Raw genomic sequence first — 16,670 nt, 5'->3', positions numbered from 1 at the left:
ACGAGAAACGAGAAACACGTATTAACTACATAAACAGACGACAACCACTGTTTATCAGATTCCAGACTTAGGACAGGTGCAAATATTTGCAGCGGGATTAAACCGGTTTTAATGGTACCAAACCTTCTCCCTTTTCTGAAACAATAGTATAACATCACAACATAGAAAGACACACTATAAAATATTAATTGGAAGGCTTAACTCAATCAAAAAATGCAAATTAAAACACAATGAACGAATACAATTTGATCTGTGATACCTGATAAGAACATTTTGAACTTTATGTTATTCACAGTTAAAACACAGGCGGTCAAAAAGTAATTAGGTCGCTATAGAAACTGTTCACCAAAGTTTACATGATGTGGATGTAAGCAATTATAGGCAACCGTACGGCCTTCCCCAATGAGAAAACCCCATACCATACGATTGGCTATAAATATTCCGACATATCTATAATAACCACTTTATAACATGTACACTTAACCACAAATGATTTCATTATGCATTTACCTTATGTTTTTATTGACCCTTGTCATCCCAACCATTGCAAGTGGCAAGAGATGGGATATGTAGTTTAAATACGTGTGAATAGACAGAAGACACGGCATACGTATTTCTTACAAAGCACTCATTTGCATTCTTCTCAAACTTGGCATTTAGCTACGTGGAATTAATATATCTGTGTCCAGTTTTCCAGAAAGAAGAAAATTTATGCATTATAAAGTAGTTATGACTGATTCCTTTTTCAAGTACAAGAAATAGAAAAGCAGAAAAAGACTCAAATATATGAAGAGTCCTTGCAATTTATAAGCAATGATAGGCTTTCGTGCATCCTCCAACAATGAGAAAAAACATACCAAATGGTCGGTTATAAAGGTCCCGACATATCTATAATAAAATGTAACTTTAACCGTTAATGATGTAATTTTTCATTTAAATTTATGTTAATTTTAATTGACCCTTGTAACAAAAAAAACACCCATCCCTACAACTGGTATCCTCACCAATTAAATCCCTGTATATACCGATACCTTCTTCTTGTATGTAACTATTAAGGTGAACTTAATGTAATAATTTGTAAAACTAGCCTCACTTTGTTTTTTCAAGACAGATATTGTTTTAATTGCCAGGACAACTCCAATTTAGCTTCTTGTACCAGAGTGATAACTTGTGGTACACACGAGGTAGGTACACGCAATTAAGAAGGTCTGGTTGGGGTTTGAAGAATAGGGAATACTGGGGAAAAGTTCAGAATGTACACGCAATTAAGAAGGTCTGGTTGGGGTTTGAAGAATATGGAATACTGGGGAAAAGTTCAGAATAAAGGCATTTTTTTTTAAAATAGGTGAAAAGATAAAGACAAAATGGTGGAGAACTTAATTATAAAGAAAAGAAAAAATGGGCAAAACATATAAAGAATAGAGAAAAAGAGGCTTTAAGGAGACTGAATCGCTCACCTGTTATTTTTTTGCTTACATCTTGAAATCTTACATCTTGGTTATTTTTGCTTTTCAATATATATTAATGAGTGGCTTAAAAATTTCATTTAAATGTTTATTGTATCTGTCATATTTTCTTCAAAACCAAATAAATGCATTTTACCCATATGTTCCATTTTAAACATAGTGTCTATGTTTCTTGACGTAAAAGGAAATAAAATACAACATTTATATTAACTGCTTGATAAACGAATTAGGTATTGACAATTCACTTGGAAACTCAACATATACCCTCACGACACTTACCAAAGAGGAAATCCTGGATAATCATAGGTCTGTTCTGTGTTCCTTTGGAATTTCAACCAAAGATGAAGAACTGGATCTGTCATCACTGTATTGGATACCTAAACTACATAAGTGTCCTTACAAACAACGGTATATTGCTGGGTCTTCCAAGTGCTCCACGAAACCTCTTTCTAAATGATTAACATCTATTTTATCATCAATCAAAGACGGGCTTCAAAGTTATTGTGAAACTGCCTATTCTAGAGGGGGCGTGAATCAGATGTGGATACTTAAAAATTCCAAAGATCTTTTAGAGTACATACAATCTAACTCTCTTTCATCTTGTAACAGTATTAAAACATTTGACTTTTCTACTCTGTACACGAGTATTCCACATTCCAAACTAAAAGACAAATTGAAAGAGTTGGTATTGCTTTGCTTCGTAAAAAAGAATGGCCAACGTAGATACAAGTATCTTGTCTTAGGGAGGGATAAATCCTACTGTGTAAAGGATCACTCTGATTCGAACAAAAAATTCTCTGAAATTGATATTATCAAGATGCTTGATTTCTTGATTGACAACATATTTGTTACGTTCGGAGGACGTGTTTTTCAACAGACTGTCGGCATTCCAATGGGAACAAACTGTGCCCCTCTACTTGCCGACTTGTTTCTTTATTATTATGAGGCTGACTTCATACAGGAACTTCTTAGGAAGAAAGATAAGAAGTTAGCACTATCCTTTAACTCTACTTTTCGCTATATAGATGATGTTCTTTCACTAAATAATTCAAAATTTGGTGACTAAGTGGAACGCATCTATCCAATCGAGCTAGAGATAAAGGATACTACAGATACAGTTAAGTCGGCCTCATATCTTGACTTACATCTAGAAATTGGCAATGAGGGTCGGTTGAAAACAAAACTTTACGACAAAAGAGACGATTTCATCTTTCCAATTGTGAACTTTCCATTTCTTAGTAGCAACATTCCAGCAGCACCTGCATACGGGGTATATATCTCCCAATTGATACGATATTTCCGTGCTTGCATTTCCTATCATGATTTTCTTGATAGAGGGTTGCTGCTCACAAGGAAGCTATTAAACCAAGAGTTCCAAATGGTGAAGTTGAAATCATCCCTTCGTAAATTTTACGGACGCCATCACGAGTTGGTTGACCGTTATGGAATAACCGTATCACAAATGATATCGGATATGTTCCTTACGTCGTAACTACAATCCCCTTCCCTTTCCTGAATGTGACCTACCGAATTAGACTATTTACCGGATTTGCTATCACATACGCAACACGACGGGTGCCACATGTAGAGCAGGATCTGCCTACCCTTCCGGAGCACCTTAGATCACCCCTAGTTTTTTTTGGTGGGGTTCGTGTTGTTTATTCTTAATTTTTCTATGTTGTGTCGTGTGTGCTGTTGTTTGTTTGTCTTTTTCATTTTTAGCCATGGCGTTGTCAGTTTGTTTTAGATTTATGAATTTGACTGTCCCTTTAGTATCTTTCGTCCCTCTTTTATACTAGATTCATTTGAGAAGAAAACATAAACAACTTGTGTAGAATTGTCCTTAAAGGGCAATAAATCCTTTTAAGGGATCACTTGACAATTTTGGTCATATTAACGTGTGTGTAGATCTTACTTTGCTGAATATTATTGCTGTTTTTAGTTTATATCTATCTATAATGATAATCAAGATGATAACAAAACATTGCGAAATTTCCTTAAAACTACCAATTTAGTGGCAGCAACCCAACAATGGGTTGTTCGATTCGCCTGAAAATTTCAAGGCTGATAAATTTTGACTAATTGAACAATTTTACTCCAGATTTGTTCTAAAAGCTATAATTTTTGAGATTTAAGACAAAACCTGTATTTGACCCCTATGTTCTATTTTTAGCCATGGCGGCCATGTTTGTCGATGGATCAAAACTTCAGATATATTTATAAACTAGATATCCTAAGGGACATTAAGTTAAGTATGTAGGTTTTTGGCCCAGTAGTTTCAGTGGAGAAGATTTTTGAAATCGTTTACGAAAAATTCCCTTAAAAGTACCAATTTAGTGGCAGCAACCCAACAATGGGTTGTTCCATTCGTCTGAAAATTTCAGGGTTGATAGATCTTGATCAATTAAACAAACTTACTTCATGTCAGATTTGCTCTAAAAGCTTTAGTGGTTTTTTTAAGATATAAGCGAAAAACTGAACTTAACCCATATGTTCTATTATTAGCCATGGCAACCATGTTTTTCAATGGATCAAAACTGCGGATTCAGTTTATGATTAAGCTAAATACCCTAAGGAACATTTAGTTAAAGTTTGAAGGTATTTGACCTAGAAGTTTCAGAGGAGAACATATTTTGAATCGTTTACTGATACTACAGACAATCGGTATTTAAATGGGTACTAATTGTGCAACACTACTAGCCTATTTGTTTTTGTACTCGTAGGAAGCAGAATTCATTCAACCCTTCTAAAAGACAAACAGAAAAACACCTTGCGAAATTCTTTAATTTCACTTTCCGATATATTCATGATGTCCTATTACTGAATAACCCATATTTCAGCCAATACTTGCATCTCATATATCCAAGTGAACTTGAAATTAAGAATACTACTGATACTAGAAGGACTGCTTCATACCTTAATCTTTTCCTCAATATTGACACAGATGGACGACTTCACACGAAGGTCTGTGATAAACGGGACGATTTCAACTTCCCAATTATCAATTTCCAATTTCTCAGCAGTAACACATCCTCTGCCCCTTCGTATGGTGTCTACATATCTCAGTTGATACGTTATGCTCGTGCATGTTCACACGATACGGACTTCATATGCAGGAGTGTGCTCCTAACGCAGAAACTGCTCCAACAAAGTTATGAGGAGGACAGATTAAAAATGACAAACCGTAAATTTTACGGACACCATCACGAATTGGTTGATCCATACGATGTGTCTTTGTCCAAACTAACTAAGGACATTTTTACAATGTGTTAGACTGTGGTTTGTCATTAAGTCTTCTGATCTTTTTATTCGAACGTGACATTATTCCCGAATGTGACTGTTTTGCTGAGTGTGATTTCGCATTGCTATAAGACGTGTCACGGTACTTTTCTATCCAAAATTCATGTATTTAGTTTTGATGTTATATTTGTTATTCTCATCGATTTTTGTCAAATGTCTTATCGGTTGTAGTTGTAAATCCTATTTTTTCAGTTGTATTCGTGTGTTATGGTAAATATAATTAATAACCCAGTTCATTTATTAGATTTAAGTTTGGGTCAACTAAATTTATACGATATGTTTGGTTTACGATTTAATTTAGAAAAACACCAACATATCTAGATAATACTGTACAATTAATCATCTAATAACTACCACAATTTATATTAATTAGTATTGTAATTTTCATCATTGTCGATCTCTTCGGCTAACTCGGCTGTGACTTTTATTGTGCTGGTTTATTTATTTATTTATTTATTTTTTTCTTTTCTGTACTAAGTTAGTCACCACTTCGGTGATATCATTTATATCTATTATATAGTCATTTTTTTTTTTAAATTTACTGTTTGCAAAAGTATAAATTATTCTAAATAATAAGGATGTTCTTATCCAAGGCATAAAACCTATGCCGTATTAGGCGCAATTTTTTTGAAACTTTTGGTCAACAATGCTCTTCAACTTTGTACTTGTTTTGGTTTTCGAACTTTTAAGATCTGAGCGTCACTGGTTAGACTTGTGTAGACGAAACGCGCGTCTGGCGTATTAGGGTATAAACCTGGTACCTTTTGCTAGCTACTATTTATGTGTGTCTCTGTCCTATATGTTCTTCCATTTATTTGTATTGTAGTCCTGTCATATAATGTTGTCATTTTAATGTTATATTTAACATTGCTATAAAAGCGTGAGGTTTGGCTAGCCCAAAAAACAGGTTCAACCCATCTTTTTTTTCGTTAAATGTCCTGTACCAAGCCATTGTTATATTATAGTTCATTTCTGTGTGTGTAACATTCTAGCGTTGTGTTTCTGTTGTGTCTTGGGGCTCCTCTTTTATTTGATGTGTTTCCCTCGGTTATGGTATGTAACCCGGATTTCTTTTTTCTCAATCGATTTATGAATTTCGAACAGTGGTATACTATTGTTGCCTTTATTTACGACGACAGACGACTACTGACGACAGACGACGACAACAGACGACGACAGACGACGGACGACGACGGACGCCAAGCGATGACATAAGCTCACATGGCCCCTTTGGGGCAAAACATATAGAGAATAGAGAAAAACAACATGAAAATTAAAAACGATATTGAAGGACCCAATCCAGACCCCTATATTTAATATAACATATAAAATTACTGATATCTATTGGTGTATAACCTACCACTTTTATTAAATAGAGGCGACAGTAACCAAAGGGATATTCAAACTCACAAGTCGATGAAACTGACAGCACCATAGAAAGAAACCCAGCAAAATAAAAACAGCAATGTATAAAATAAAACATAGAAAACTTAAGACTGAGCAACAAGGTCAAATCAAGTCCTGTCAAGTTTAATGTTGGATGTAACACGTCTTCTAATTAACAGAAAGTGTTAATCTATCAGATTATAGACATATTTTTCAAAGTGTCATATGACTATGACGGCATAAACGTTTTTTTCATAAATTACTTCTTTCAAAATATGGAAATCTAGAATTGTATTATTTTCACCGTTGGTATGCCGTCACTACCAAGTTACTATTTTAGAATGAAGCAACGTTTTGTATTTGAATAAACGTAAACCAAAACATTTTGACTGGTTAAAATCATTCTCAAACTAAGAAAATTCAACCAATGACATTCATTATCTTTGATAAATATTGCATAGAGAGAGATTATCGGATAAATAGGCTGATTTGTCTTTTTTTAGGAGTGCTATATAGAGAAAATTATAGCTGATGACGGAGTTCCATATTTTAACCAAGGATGTAGAGACAGACAGGTATCGTATCTTCAGGATTTTACTTCTATTGTATTTAATTTTTGCCAGATATTCTGAATTCTCTGGTTTTATCTTCGTAGTGACGTAAAAAAACACTACATCTCTTTTCATAATTTTATTTTTAAGTTTAAGAAACCTTATTTGAAATATTATAAAATCCTTATGAAAAAGGTACCAATATTAAATGTATGAAAAGAGTGAATTATTCCCCACCAAATTTTCAAGATATATAGATAAAGGCAACTGTAGTATACCGATGTTCAAACTCATAAATCCATGGACAAAAAACAAAATCGGGGTAACAAACTAAAACTGAGGGAAACGCATTAAATATAAGAGGAGAACAACGACACAACACTACAAGACTCGATCAGTATTATTTGAAAAACAAAAATTCATATATGACAATCGAGTGGCAACTGTAATTAACTGATGTGAAAATTGCGAAAATAAGTCTGATCTAAATAGTAAAAGTAAAACCACCATTGTTTCCCCTATTAGTCTTTGTTAAATTGGCACTTTCAATAAATTATGCAGAATTTACCTTGTTTGAAACTGGGACACAATAAATTGGTATATGTGATAGTACAAGTTTCAAAAAATGAAGAGAAGATTTTTTTAGATTTTGTTTTTGTCCTGAGGTTATACTTTTTAAGTTTATTACTCGATAAGTCAATTTTTATCGTTGGTTTGAAGCAAGAAACGCGTTCTCTGTCAACACATATGGTTTCATTTCCATGGGAGGTCTTGCAGTTAAAAAAACGGAAATCCCTTTCTTAAATATCAAAATCAACAACTCAAACTCATCGGTAAAAATGTTTAACAGAGGATACAACAGTCAACATTTTGGTATAATCACTATGTAAACAAACAACTATCTAAACATAGAAAAACAAAATGGCATACACTTTATAGACAAAGTACATAATTAGCAAAACTTCAGAAACACAATAATTGATAAATGATCATAGCACAATCACACAATAGTGGGATATGTTAATTAGGAGATAACTGTATTGTATTTAAGGCTCAAACGGCATCAATTTGTGATTTGATGGTCACAAATTACGTTTTTAGCGATGCGTAAAAATTGATGACATTATCCAATCAAAATGAACGTTACATCCGATGTTGCATTAGAATATCCAATTAATGTCGTAAATTCTAATTGATACAGGTATGTCAAACAACACCGCTGGGTAGAAGAAGTGATACTGTATCGTGTGATCAATGTTGTGATTCAGACTTTTGTAATTATAGAGGTTGTAATGAACAGGGTAAGTAAAGTTACAAAGGTTGTAATAAACAGGGTACGTAAAAACTGACTAAAATGTAAGTGTAATACTGTTAACCGTATTGTGTAATCAATGTTGCGATTAAGACTTCTGTTATTCTAAAGGTTGTAAAGAACAGGGAAAGTTCAAGCTGACTAAAATGTCACGTTATATTAAATAAAGGCAACAGTAGTATACCGCTGTTCAAAACTCATAAATCTATGGACAAAAAACAAAATCGGGGTAACAAACTAAAACTGAGGGAAACGCATTAAATATTAGAGGAGAACAACGACACAACATTAAAATGTAACACACACAGCAACGGACTAAGAATTAGACAAAATCCGATGAGAATAACCAATATAACATCAAAACCAAATACATGAATTTGGGATAGAAAAGTACCGTGACGCGTAATGTATATTAACTGATCGATCTTACATTTTGATTTGAATAAGGACAATCTATCTAAAGATGTGCATGATACGAATGAGTGTCGTTATAATTATAATTGATTTATAATCACCTATCAGTGTCATCAAACGAATTTACGATATAATCACTGGACACTTCATTGGTGAGTTTACCCCAAAACACCTATCTTTAGATGGTCTAGTATATGATTATCAAACCAGTTAAACCCCGCCCTGTCAACAAGGGAAATAAATCAAGTAATAATACTGTGTACTGCACTATATGATCAATTTTACGATTCCGACTTTTGCAATTTCAAAAGTTTGTTATGAACAGGGTAAGCAAAAACTGACTAAGGATTGAAGAGTAATACTGTCCTCTATCATGAGATACATGTTTGCGATCTCCACTTGAGAATAAACAAGGGATAGGAACGCACATCACTGGATCGATGCCACTGCTGTTATCCCCGCAGCCCAGGAGTCAGCACTTCGGTGTTGACATGAGTATCAATAGTATGGTAATTTTTATAAAATTACTGTTTCAAACGTATGAATTTTTCGATTAACTAAGGATTTTCTTACCCCAGAAATAGATAAGATTAGCAGTATTTGGCAAAACGTGTTGACATGAGTATCAATTATATGGTCATTTGTATAAATTTCCTGTTTAAAACTAAGGACTTTGTTATCCCAAGCATAGATTACCTTAGCCGTATATTTGACACAATATTTAGTAGTCTGGCTTATTCTATTATAATGCTGGTACCTTTGATAAATGTTAGTTATCTAATATCTTATGTTTGTAATTCTATTGTCCACTTGTTCACCTGTATATGTCTTAGGTTATGTGTAAAACCTTGAATCTTGATAAAACTTTTTTGTATTGCAGGAATAAACGCTGACCACTATAATCATCTATGTTTAAGTTGTGGGGACAGCAAGTTTACCGCTGATAATTTGTGTCATAAAGTTGGCTTATGTGCAGTAGGACAGGTAAATCCTAGCGCTGGCATGTGTCAGTACATGTTAGATAATTCCCTCAAACAGTTAAAAAAAAAAAGGGAAATATGTTTTAAATTTTATGCGTCCGATGCGCTTTTCTAGTTTGCCTTCATCAGGAACACTCAAAGTTGAATATTAGAAAGCCAATGATGTGTAAGAACCGTGACAGTTGAGTTATAATAATAAAGAAGCTGAAATATAGCCGAATTAAGGAGGTAGACCTAGGTTAAGGGAAATAACTCTTAAAATCATCAGTACGTTTGTGTCAGCCATTTTCATAAATATGTTCTAAGCTTCTAGGATACATATATTATTTCCAATCTGTTTCAGGTAAATGCTTAAAATTCATTGACGAAACTTGACTTTTACAAACGCATAACTGATTGAAAGAGTTATCTCCCTGAACCAAGGTCTACCCCCTAAGGTGAACGTTGTCTGAGAGATTTCAAACATTAGATTCTCTACAATTTTAAAATTGATAAACGGACAGTTTTAGAAAGGTTTGTTATAAATCATGTCATTGCTAACTATTGAGCTGATCATACCCTCGGGGATTTATAATCCAATCGTAAAGGAAACGACCGATTTATAGTTATGTTTTTGTCATTATGGACAGAGGTGTTAACTACATGTTGAAAAAGTTTACTTTCGGCTCAAATGGGACAATAAATGACACCAAAGATCAATTAAGGAGTTGATGAAATGTTCAGGATATCATCATCATTCTGCAATTTGTAAGCATAGTCAAAATATGAATGTATGTGCCAAAAGTAAAGAGTAAAAGATTAAATGTCATATTTCAGCTACGGTAAGAACTCACACTGATCGGTACAAGTATGTCTGTCCTACAAACGTATTAACAGCTTTTTTTTAAACTGCAAAATGCAAAAATAAGGCTGTGCTGACCTATGATTATTCCAAGCATAATGACGAACAAAGTTTTTATCTAGTTAATAATTTAGCTTTAAAAATGAATAACGTGTTTGTTATAACCATGTAAACAAAATGGTTCTTTTGAATTAAAAATAAGTTTCTTAATTAGTAATGTAGGGAAAAAATGACAATTGAAAGTTGTTTTATTCGGGTTTTTACTTTGCGTGTAATTTAAAAAAAAAAAACCAACATCAATTCATTCTGAAGTATTTTTACTTGTAAACATTACGTGAATGACTATCAATAGCATATTTTCACAGAAATGCAGTGTAGTAGAAAAAAGAGATTTTAACGGAAAACAACTGTTCCAATTTGGATGTAAATCTGATTCAGTGAGTATTTTTTTTTCGAATTTACAATATTAGAAATCTGTAGGTGTAACTTCGCGATTTATTCATTGATTGTTGGTTGTAAGGTTCAGTGGAAAATATTTCATGCATGTTCAGGACGAGAGCTAACAATAAATACAATTTGCAGGTCTTTTAATAGAGGCCATCCCGGATGACGGTCGGGGAAATTTGGACTGCCACTGGAACATGAGGATATGAATAGGGATTTTTTTTGCCTTGCAACAGGCCACATACGCACCGTTATTTAAAGAGTTGTTTCAATGTTTTTTTAAAGATTACCTTAGCCGTATTTGGCACAACATTTTTGGAATTTTGGACCCTCAATGCTCTTCAAGTTTGTACTTGTTTGGCTTTATAAATATTTTGATATGAGCGTCACTGATGAGTCTTATGAAGACGAAACGCGCGTCTGGCGTACTAAATTATAATCCTGGTACCTTTGATAACTATTTAACGTGCAATGAGCGTGGCACTCGTTTGAAACGAGGCATCGAATTTAACTTCTCCATTCTGACCGTACGTGGCTGCAAACTTAGCCAAACAGACGCCCCCATTTTGGGGAGCGTTTAACTGCGGTTGGAAGAAGACTAAGTGACCATATGTATACCCCCTAGTCACCCTTAGGGGGGACTACACGATTTAACTGCATGATGTAATTTGTATTAAAAAGTGACAAACAGGTATTACCGACACCAAGATTGCTGTGTTTAAAAGGGTGTTTTTCTTTATTTCATTTTTTTCATAAAGTTTGGAGAAAACAACTGTACAGACACATTTTAAGTCTTACTTTTGAAAATTTATTTTGTTGATGACAGCAATGTTTCATTTATAACATTTAAATCAGGTGGAATACACTGAAAAAGAAATTTCTTTTCCATTGAATGTTGCCTGCAGTTATGGAATGAAATACAGTAAATCTACTGAAGAGGATTTAGTTTTGTTACGACGGTAACTAGAGAAATCCCGTAAACAAACAGCTGCAGTGGATAGGGCTCAATGAGAAATGATTTATCCGCAAAAATAAGTTGTTTTAAGATTTACCATTAAAATATTTCAATTAACTATTGTTAAATTTCATTATTATATAATAATGTCATTTGAAATTCCCGCTCGTTTTTTGTTTGTATGTTTTTAGGAATGCGCATCTATACAGAACCCTAATATTTGTAACAAGTGCTGTACTGGTCCCTTCTGTAACTATAAATGTTCATCAGGAAGTTCTAGTATTGGCTCACTACAAACACCGAGTACAACACATGGATGGAATGTGGTACCAGTCATGCCGAAAACGACTCCTACATACTTACAACCGGCGTATAGTACGTAATTTAGGTTTCTCTAATTCTTAATTAATTTATCCTTTTGCTGATTTTGTGATTATTTTTATTTAATAGACTTATGTTTCGTTTTATATCATTAGTCAATATTCAATGGCGACGGCAAATTTTCTTGTTTTTATCTGAAATTCCTATTGTGACGTTATGAAAAAGGTGACCATGACAGATGACGCCACATAGAAAGACCACATCATTTGATAGATCATTCTAAAAGAAGGACAATAATTGTCTGTATATCATCAAAAAATCATTAGAGAAACAGGTTTCACCACCAATTATCGTGCACTACGGTATTATTCCACTGTCGATCGTTAAATTTTAAATATTTTCAAAACGCTCGGCAACACATCTTAGAATGCATTTGTTCACAGTTTCTTCACGAAACAAACTATAAACAAGTGTGTTCCTGAAATGGCACCAAGGTTTGCAATAAAATATTTGGTGTACATACCATTTATTATTGATTATAATTTTCAGGTAAAAATATAACATCCTGTTTCTCATGTAAGGATATATCATCTCCAGCTGACTGCACAGAATTTACACACTGTGGTGAACACGAGGTAAGTACAGTAAACCCGGGCTAAACCGAACCTCTTCGGGACTTAAGATTTTGTTCGGTTTTGGCCGATGTTCGATTTTATCAGGCTCACAATCCATACAATTTGATATGACGGTGTTTAAGAACATGTTTGGTTTATACAGGTTTTCGGTTTAAGCAGGATTTGGTTTAGTCAGGTTTCACTGTATAATAAACACAACAGTGGTATATCGATGTTCAAAGGTCATAAATCGATTGAAAGAAAACAAACCCGGGTTACAAATTAAAGCCGAGGGAAACACATCATCTATAAGAGGAAAAACTCAGGAACAACAGGAACACTGTAGTGCAACTAAATCAAACGGAAACAAACATAGAATAAACTCGTTATAGAATAAAGGCAACAGTAGTATACCGATGTTCAAATAAAGGCAACAGTAGTATACCGCTGTTCAAAACTCGTCAATCTATGGACAAAAAAACAAAATTGGGGTAACAAACTAAAACTGAGGGAAACGCATTAAATATAAGAGGAGAACAACGACACAACATTAAAATGTAACATACACAGAAACGGACTTAGCATTAGACAAAATCCGATGAGAATAACAAATATAACATCAAAACTCATAAATCATGATCATAGAAACCAGTATTAGAATTTTGTATTACCGCCAGACACTCGTTTCGTCTACCAACTGTTTCATAACAGTTGTCATATTCGTAACTACAGGAGAGTTTAAGAAAGATGGGGGTTGAACCAGGTTTAATTGCTAGCTAAAACTCCTGCTTTATGACACAGTTAAAAAATGTGAATTTGGTAGAAATACACTAGGTTACCAGTATACCATGAATAGAACAAGAAATCAAAAATTATACAGAAACATATACTAAGAAAAGTATTCATTTTTGATTACAGGAAAAAGATAAGTTACATGAATTGTTAATTGGTACAAATATTTAATAAGTATAGACAAATATCGTTGGTCAACCGAAATTGAAAAGAAAAAATATTGTAAACATCTTCTTGGGATCAGAGAATTAATGTGTTCCGATTGGTGAATAATTGGACATGCCTTAATGTAAGATAAGTGATAAGAGACATCCATATTTTTTTTTATTTACCTTTATAAATAATATGTAAGAGAAATGGAATGATAAACGCAGTTGTAGATATTTGGTAGGATTGATTAAAAATACGGAATCTTTTCATATGACCATGCTTCGTTTACAATTCCTTTGAGAGAAACCTGCATACAAAATTTACATATCATTTGGATTGTATTTAAGGATGTATTTAAGGTGAAATTAAATAACCAAAGAATTTAAATTTATACTATAAGCTGGAATAGCATATGCAAGGGACCGGTCAATATTTATTGGGGGGTTGGTACCGGTGCAAAACGCAGTAGAACACATATCTTTTTTATTTAATTTTGATAGAACTTCTACTTTTTTTTGTTTTTAGCACAGATAGGACAGCAATATTTTTATGGCATATGTATGAATGTAGAAAACAGGCTATACAAATTTAATTACAACAAAATAAACAAGATTATTCGAGGAACAAACAAGAAACAACAACGGAAATACAATTTCAAGTCTAGACATTAAGAAAAAAATATACATGTATAAAAAATGAATAATAAAAAAAACACTATAAAATTAATAAAAACAAAACAAACAACAATAAACAAATGCAAAGAGAACATTGATGAAGCTTTTAATAAGTGATATCATATACTGCCATCAGTGTGGTACAAATTAACAAAATGCAAATCATTAAATAAAGGTACAAAATGTAGAATTAAACAACATATACATCTTTAAAAATAAGGAAATTTATTTAACAAAAAACATTTCGACTAGAAATTAAGGAAAACAAAACAGTCAAAAGACAGAAAAAAAAAGATTATACAAATTGTTCATTAACTATTGTAGAGTATATCATATAGGGCAGAGACTTTTTCAGTATATTCAGAGGGTAGGACATAGATCTTGTTAAGGAAGAAATATGAATTGCACCGGTCCCAACCCCCTAAAAAATTTGACCGGTCTCTAAAGGATCAAAATAAGCTAAAAATATTGATAGTTCATGGAGCTCCTTTACAGGATATTTGGTTTTTGAAAGATGGTGGGAAAAGGCTGACTCGGACTTGTATCTTATATTTGCATTGGTGTTATTTGGGTGTCAAATCAAAAGAAAAAAATATAAAGAATCCACTTAATTTTGGACCTTTTATGAGCTATTAAGTCTAAAATGAAAAGATAAATGGGTGTTATGAGACAAACTATTTTCCTTATATCGAAGGGAAATACACCAAGGAGTCCGAAAATCAGACACAAGTTCCAAAGACTCACCAAAGTACATCTTTAAAGCAATCAGATACATATTTTTTTAACTGTCATGAAAAACAACGTTTTTTTAAACCTAGCTAATAAACACAGAGTTCGAACCCCACATAGGGCAGGTGCATTTGATTCTAGAATTGTCAGTTTTCCAACCCAAGTTCATTGCATCTCTCAGGTCACTCCTGCTGCCGCCATCAATAAAAAAAATAACCACCACGAAATAGCACAAAAGCGTTTAAAGTGGCTTAATACACCAATCAATCAATCAATCAATCAATCAATCAATCAATCAATCACAGCAAATTTGTACGTTTCCCAAGACGTATACCCTATACGCTCATATCTATTATAAGGCATGAATGAATACAATATATGAATAGTGTTGCCGATAGTCCAGCAAGCATAGAAAGCATAGATAGCTGGCAAATTTGTACCAGGCATACGTTTCCCAAGACGTATTTGAGTTTTCACATGTTTTGTTTTATGTGAGTTGTTTGTCTTAGTCATATAAGTATCGTATTATGATTTTAAGGTCCAGCCGAGGCCATACTATGGCTTCGGGAATTTCTTGCTGAGTTGAAGACACATTTCTGGCCTGTGGCTGTTATCTGCTGTTTAGTTTGGTTGTTGTCTATTTGATATATTCCCCCTTTTCATTTTCAATTTACTCCATAAAGGGCATATGCCTACGTGCTGATATTCTAGAGCTTACCTTCTATCATGATTCTGTAACGAATAGCTTAATACAAGAAAACAACTGGTTTTGGTGTTGTTAAGTTGAAGTTATCCATGGGAAAGGTTGAACTAAAACTATCAGTTGGTTGAATGGTATAAAATTTTTGTGTCACAGATAACAATAAACATGATCCACTTGCCGTAGTGAAAATCAAGTCGTATTTTCCTCAAATTCGACAAATAGTTGCCTGCCATGACAGATCACACTTGAGGTGCAAGATAAGTATATCTTTTCAGATCTGGAAGGGCATCATTCTACAAAGTCTTAAGTTTTCAAAAATGTGCTTTACAAATTGTTTGTCTTTTCGTTAGTGGTATTGTCTGTCTTGAACTAGGGTTTTGCTTTACATTTGGTCCTCTAACGTTTTTAAATTGAGGTCAATTGAAGTTGTCTTGTTTTTACAACTAGCATGATTTTTTTTTAAAATCAGATAAAGGAAAGTAACTTTTGTCTATATCAGCAATGCTACATCCAGAAGTCAGTAACATCTTAACGTTTTATAATAAAGTTGACTTAAGTTGTCTGGTCCATACTACTTTTTTTTCCAATTCAGCTAAAGGAAAGTAACTTTTGTTTATTTCAGCAATGCTACATTAAAAAGTCAGTAACATCTGATGGTAATGTTATTTTCTCTGGTGATTGTTCACCGAAAACAGTAAGTGAATTCTTTAAATCTCGGAAGGTTATTCCCTTATATTGAGAAAAATATCATTCTATATGATTCTATAAAAAAAGAAGATGTGGCATAATTGCTAATGATATAACTCTCTCTAAAAGATCAAATAAAACAGAATATAGATCACCGTACGCCTTCAACGATGAGCAAATACCATGCCGTATAGTCAGCAATAAATTGTCTGCCCCGAAATGACAACTGTAAAATAATTCAAACGTGAAAAATAACGGTTGTACAAAATAAAAAAAAATAAAAAATGGACAAAATATGTAACACAGCAACAATGTGAAAATTAAGGGCTCCTGCCTTGGGACAGACACATA

General features: G+C 33.4%; 1 protein-coding gene across 1 annotated transcript in view; it reads left to right on the top strand.

Moving 5' to 3' along the window:
• The window catches only part of LOC139494682 (protein psiR-like), a 32,561-nt gene that overhangs the window by 3,620 nt on the left and 12,271 nt on the right, over positions 1-16,670 (top strand). Inside the window, exons 3-10 of the mRNA XM_071282853.1 lie at positions 1,108-1,184; positions 6,656-6,727; positions 7,905-8,004; positions 9,310-9,413; positions 10,616-10,687; positions 11,841-12,024; positions 12,520-12,605; positions 16,255-16,326. Of these exons, the coding sequence (XP_071138954.1) occupies positions 1,108-1,184; positions 6,656-6,727; positions 7,905-8,004; positions 9,310-9,413; positions 10,616-10,687; positions 11,841-12,024; positions 12,520-12,605; positions 16,255-16,326 (767 nt within the window). The remainder of the gene's footprint in view (positions 1-1,107; positions 1,185-6,655; positions 6,728-7,904; positions 8,005-9,309; positions 9,414-10,615; positions 10,688-11,840; positions 12,025-12,519; positions 12,606-16,254; positions 16,327-16,670) is intronic.

This window comes from Mytilus edulis, chromosome 11, assembly GCF_963676685.1.
Source record: "Mytilus edulis chromosome 11, xbMytEdul2.2, whole genome shotgun sequence".
In the NCBI taxonomy this organism is placed as follows: Eukaryota; Metazoa; Mollusca; class Bivalvia; order Mytilida; family Mytilidae; genus Mytilus; species Mytilus edulis.
Note: the sequence above shows the minus strand (reverse complement) of the source record. Positions and strands in the feature narration are given on the sequence as shown.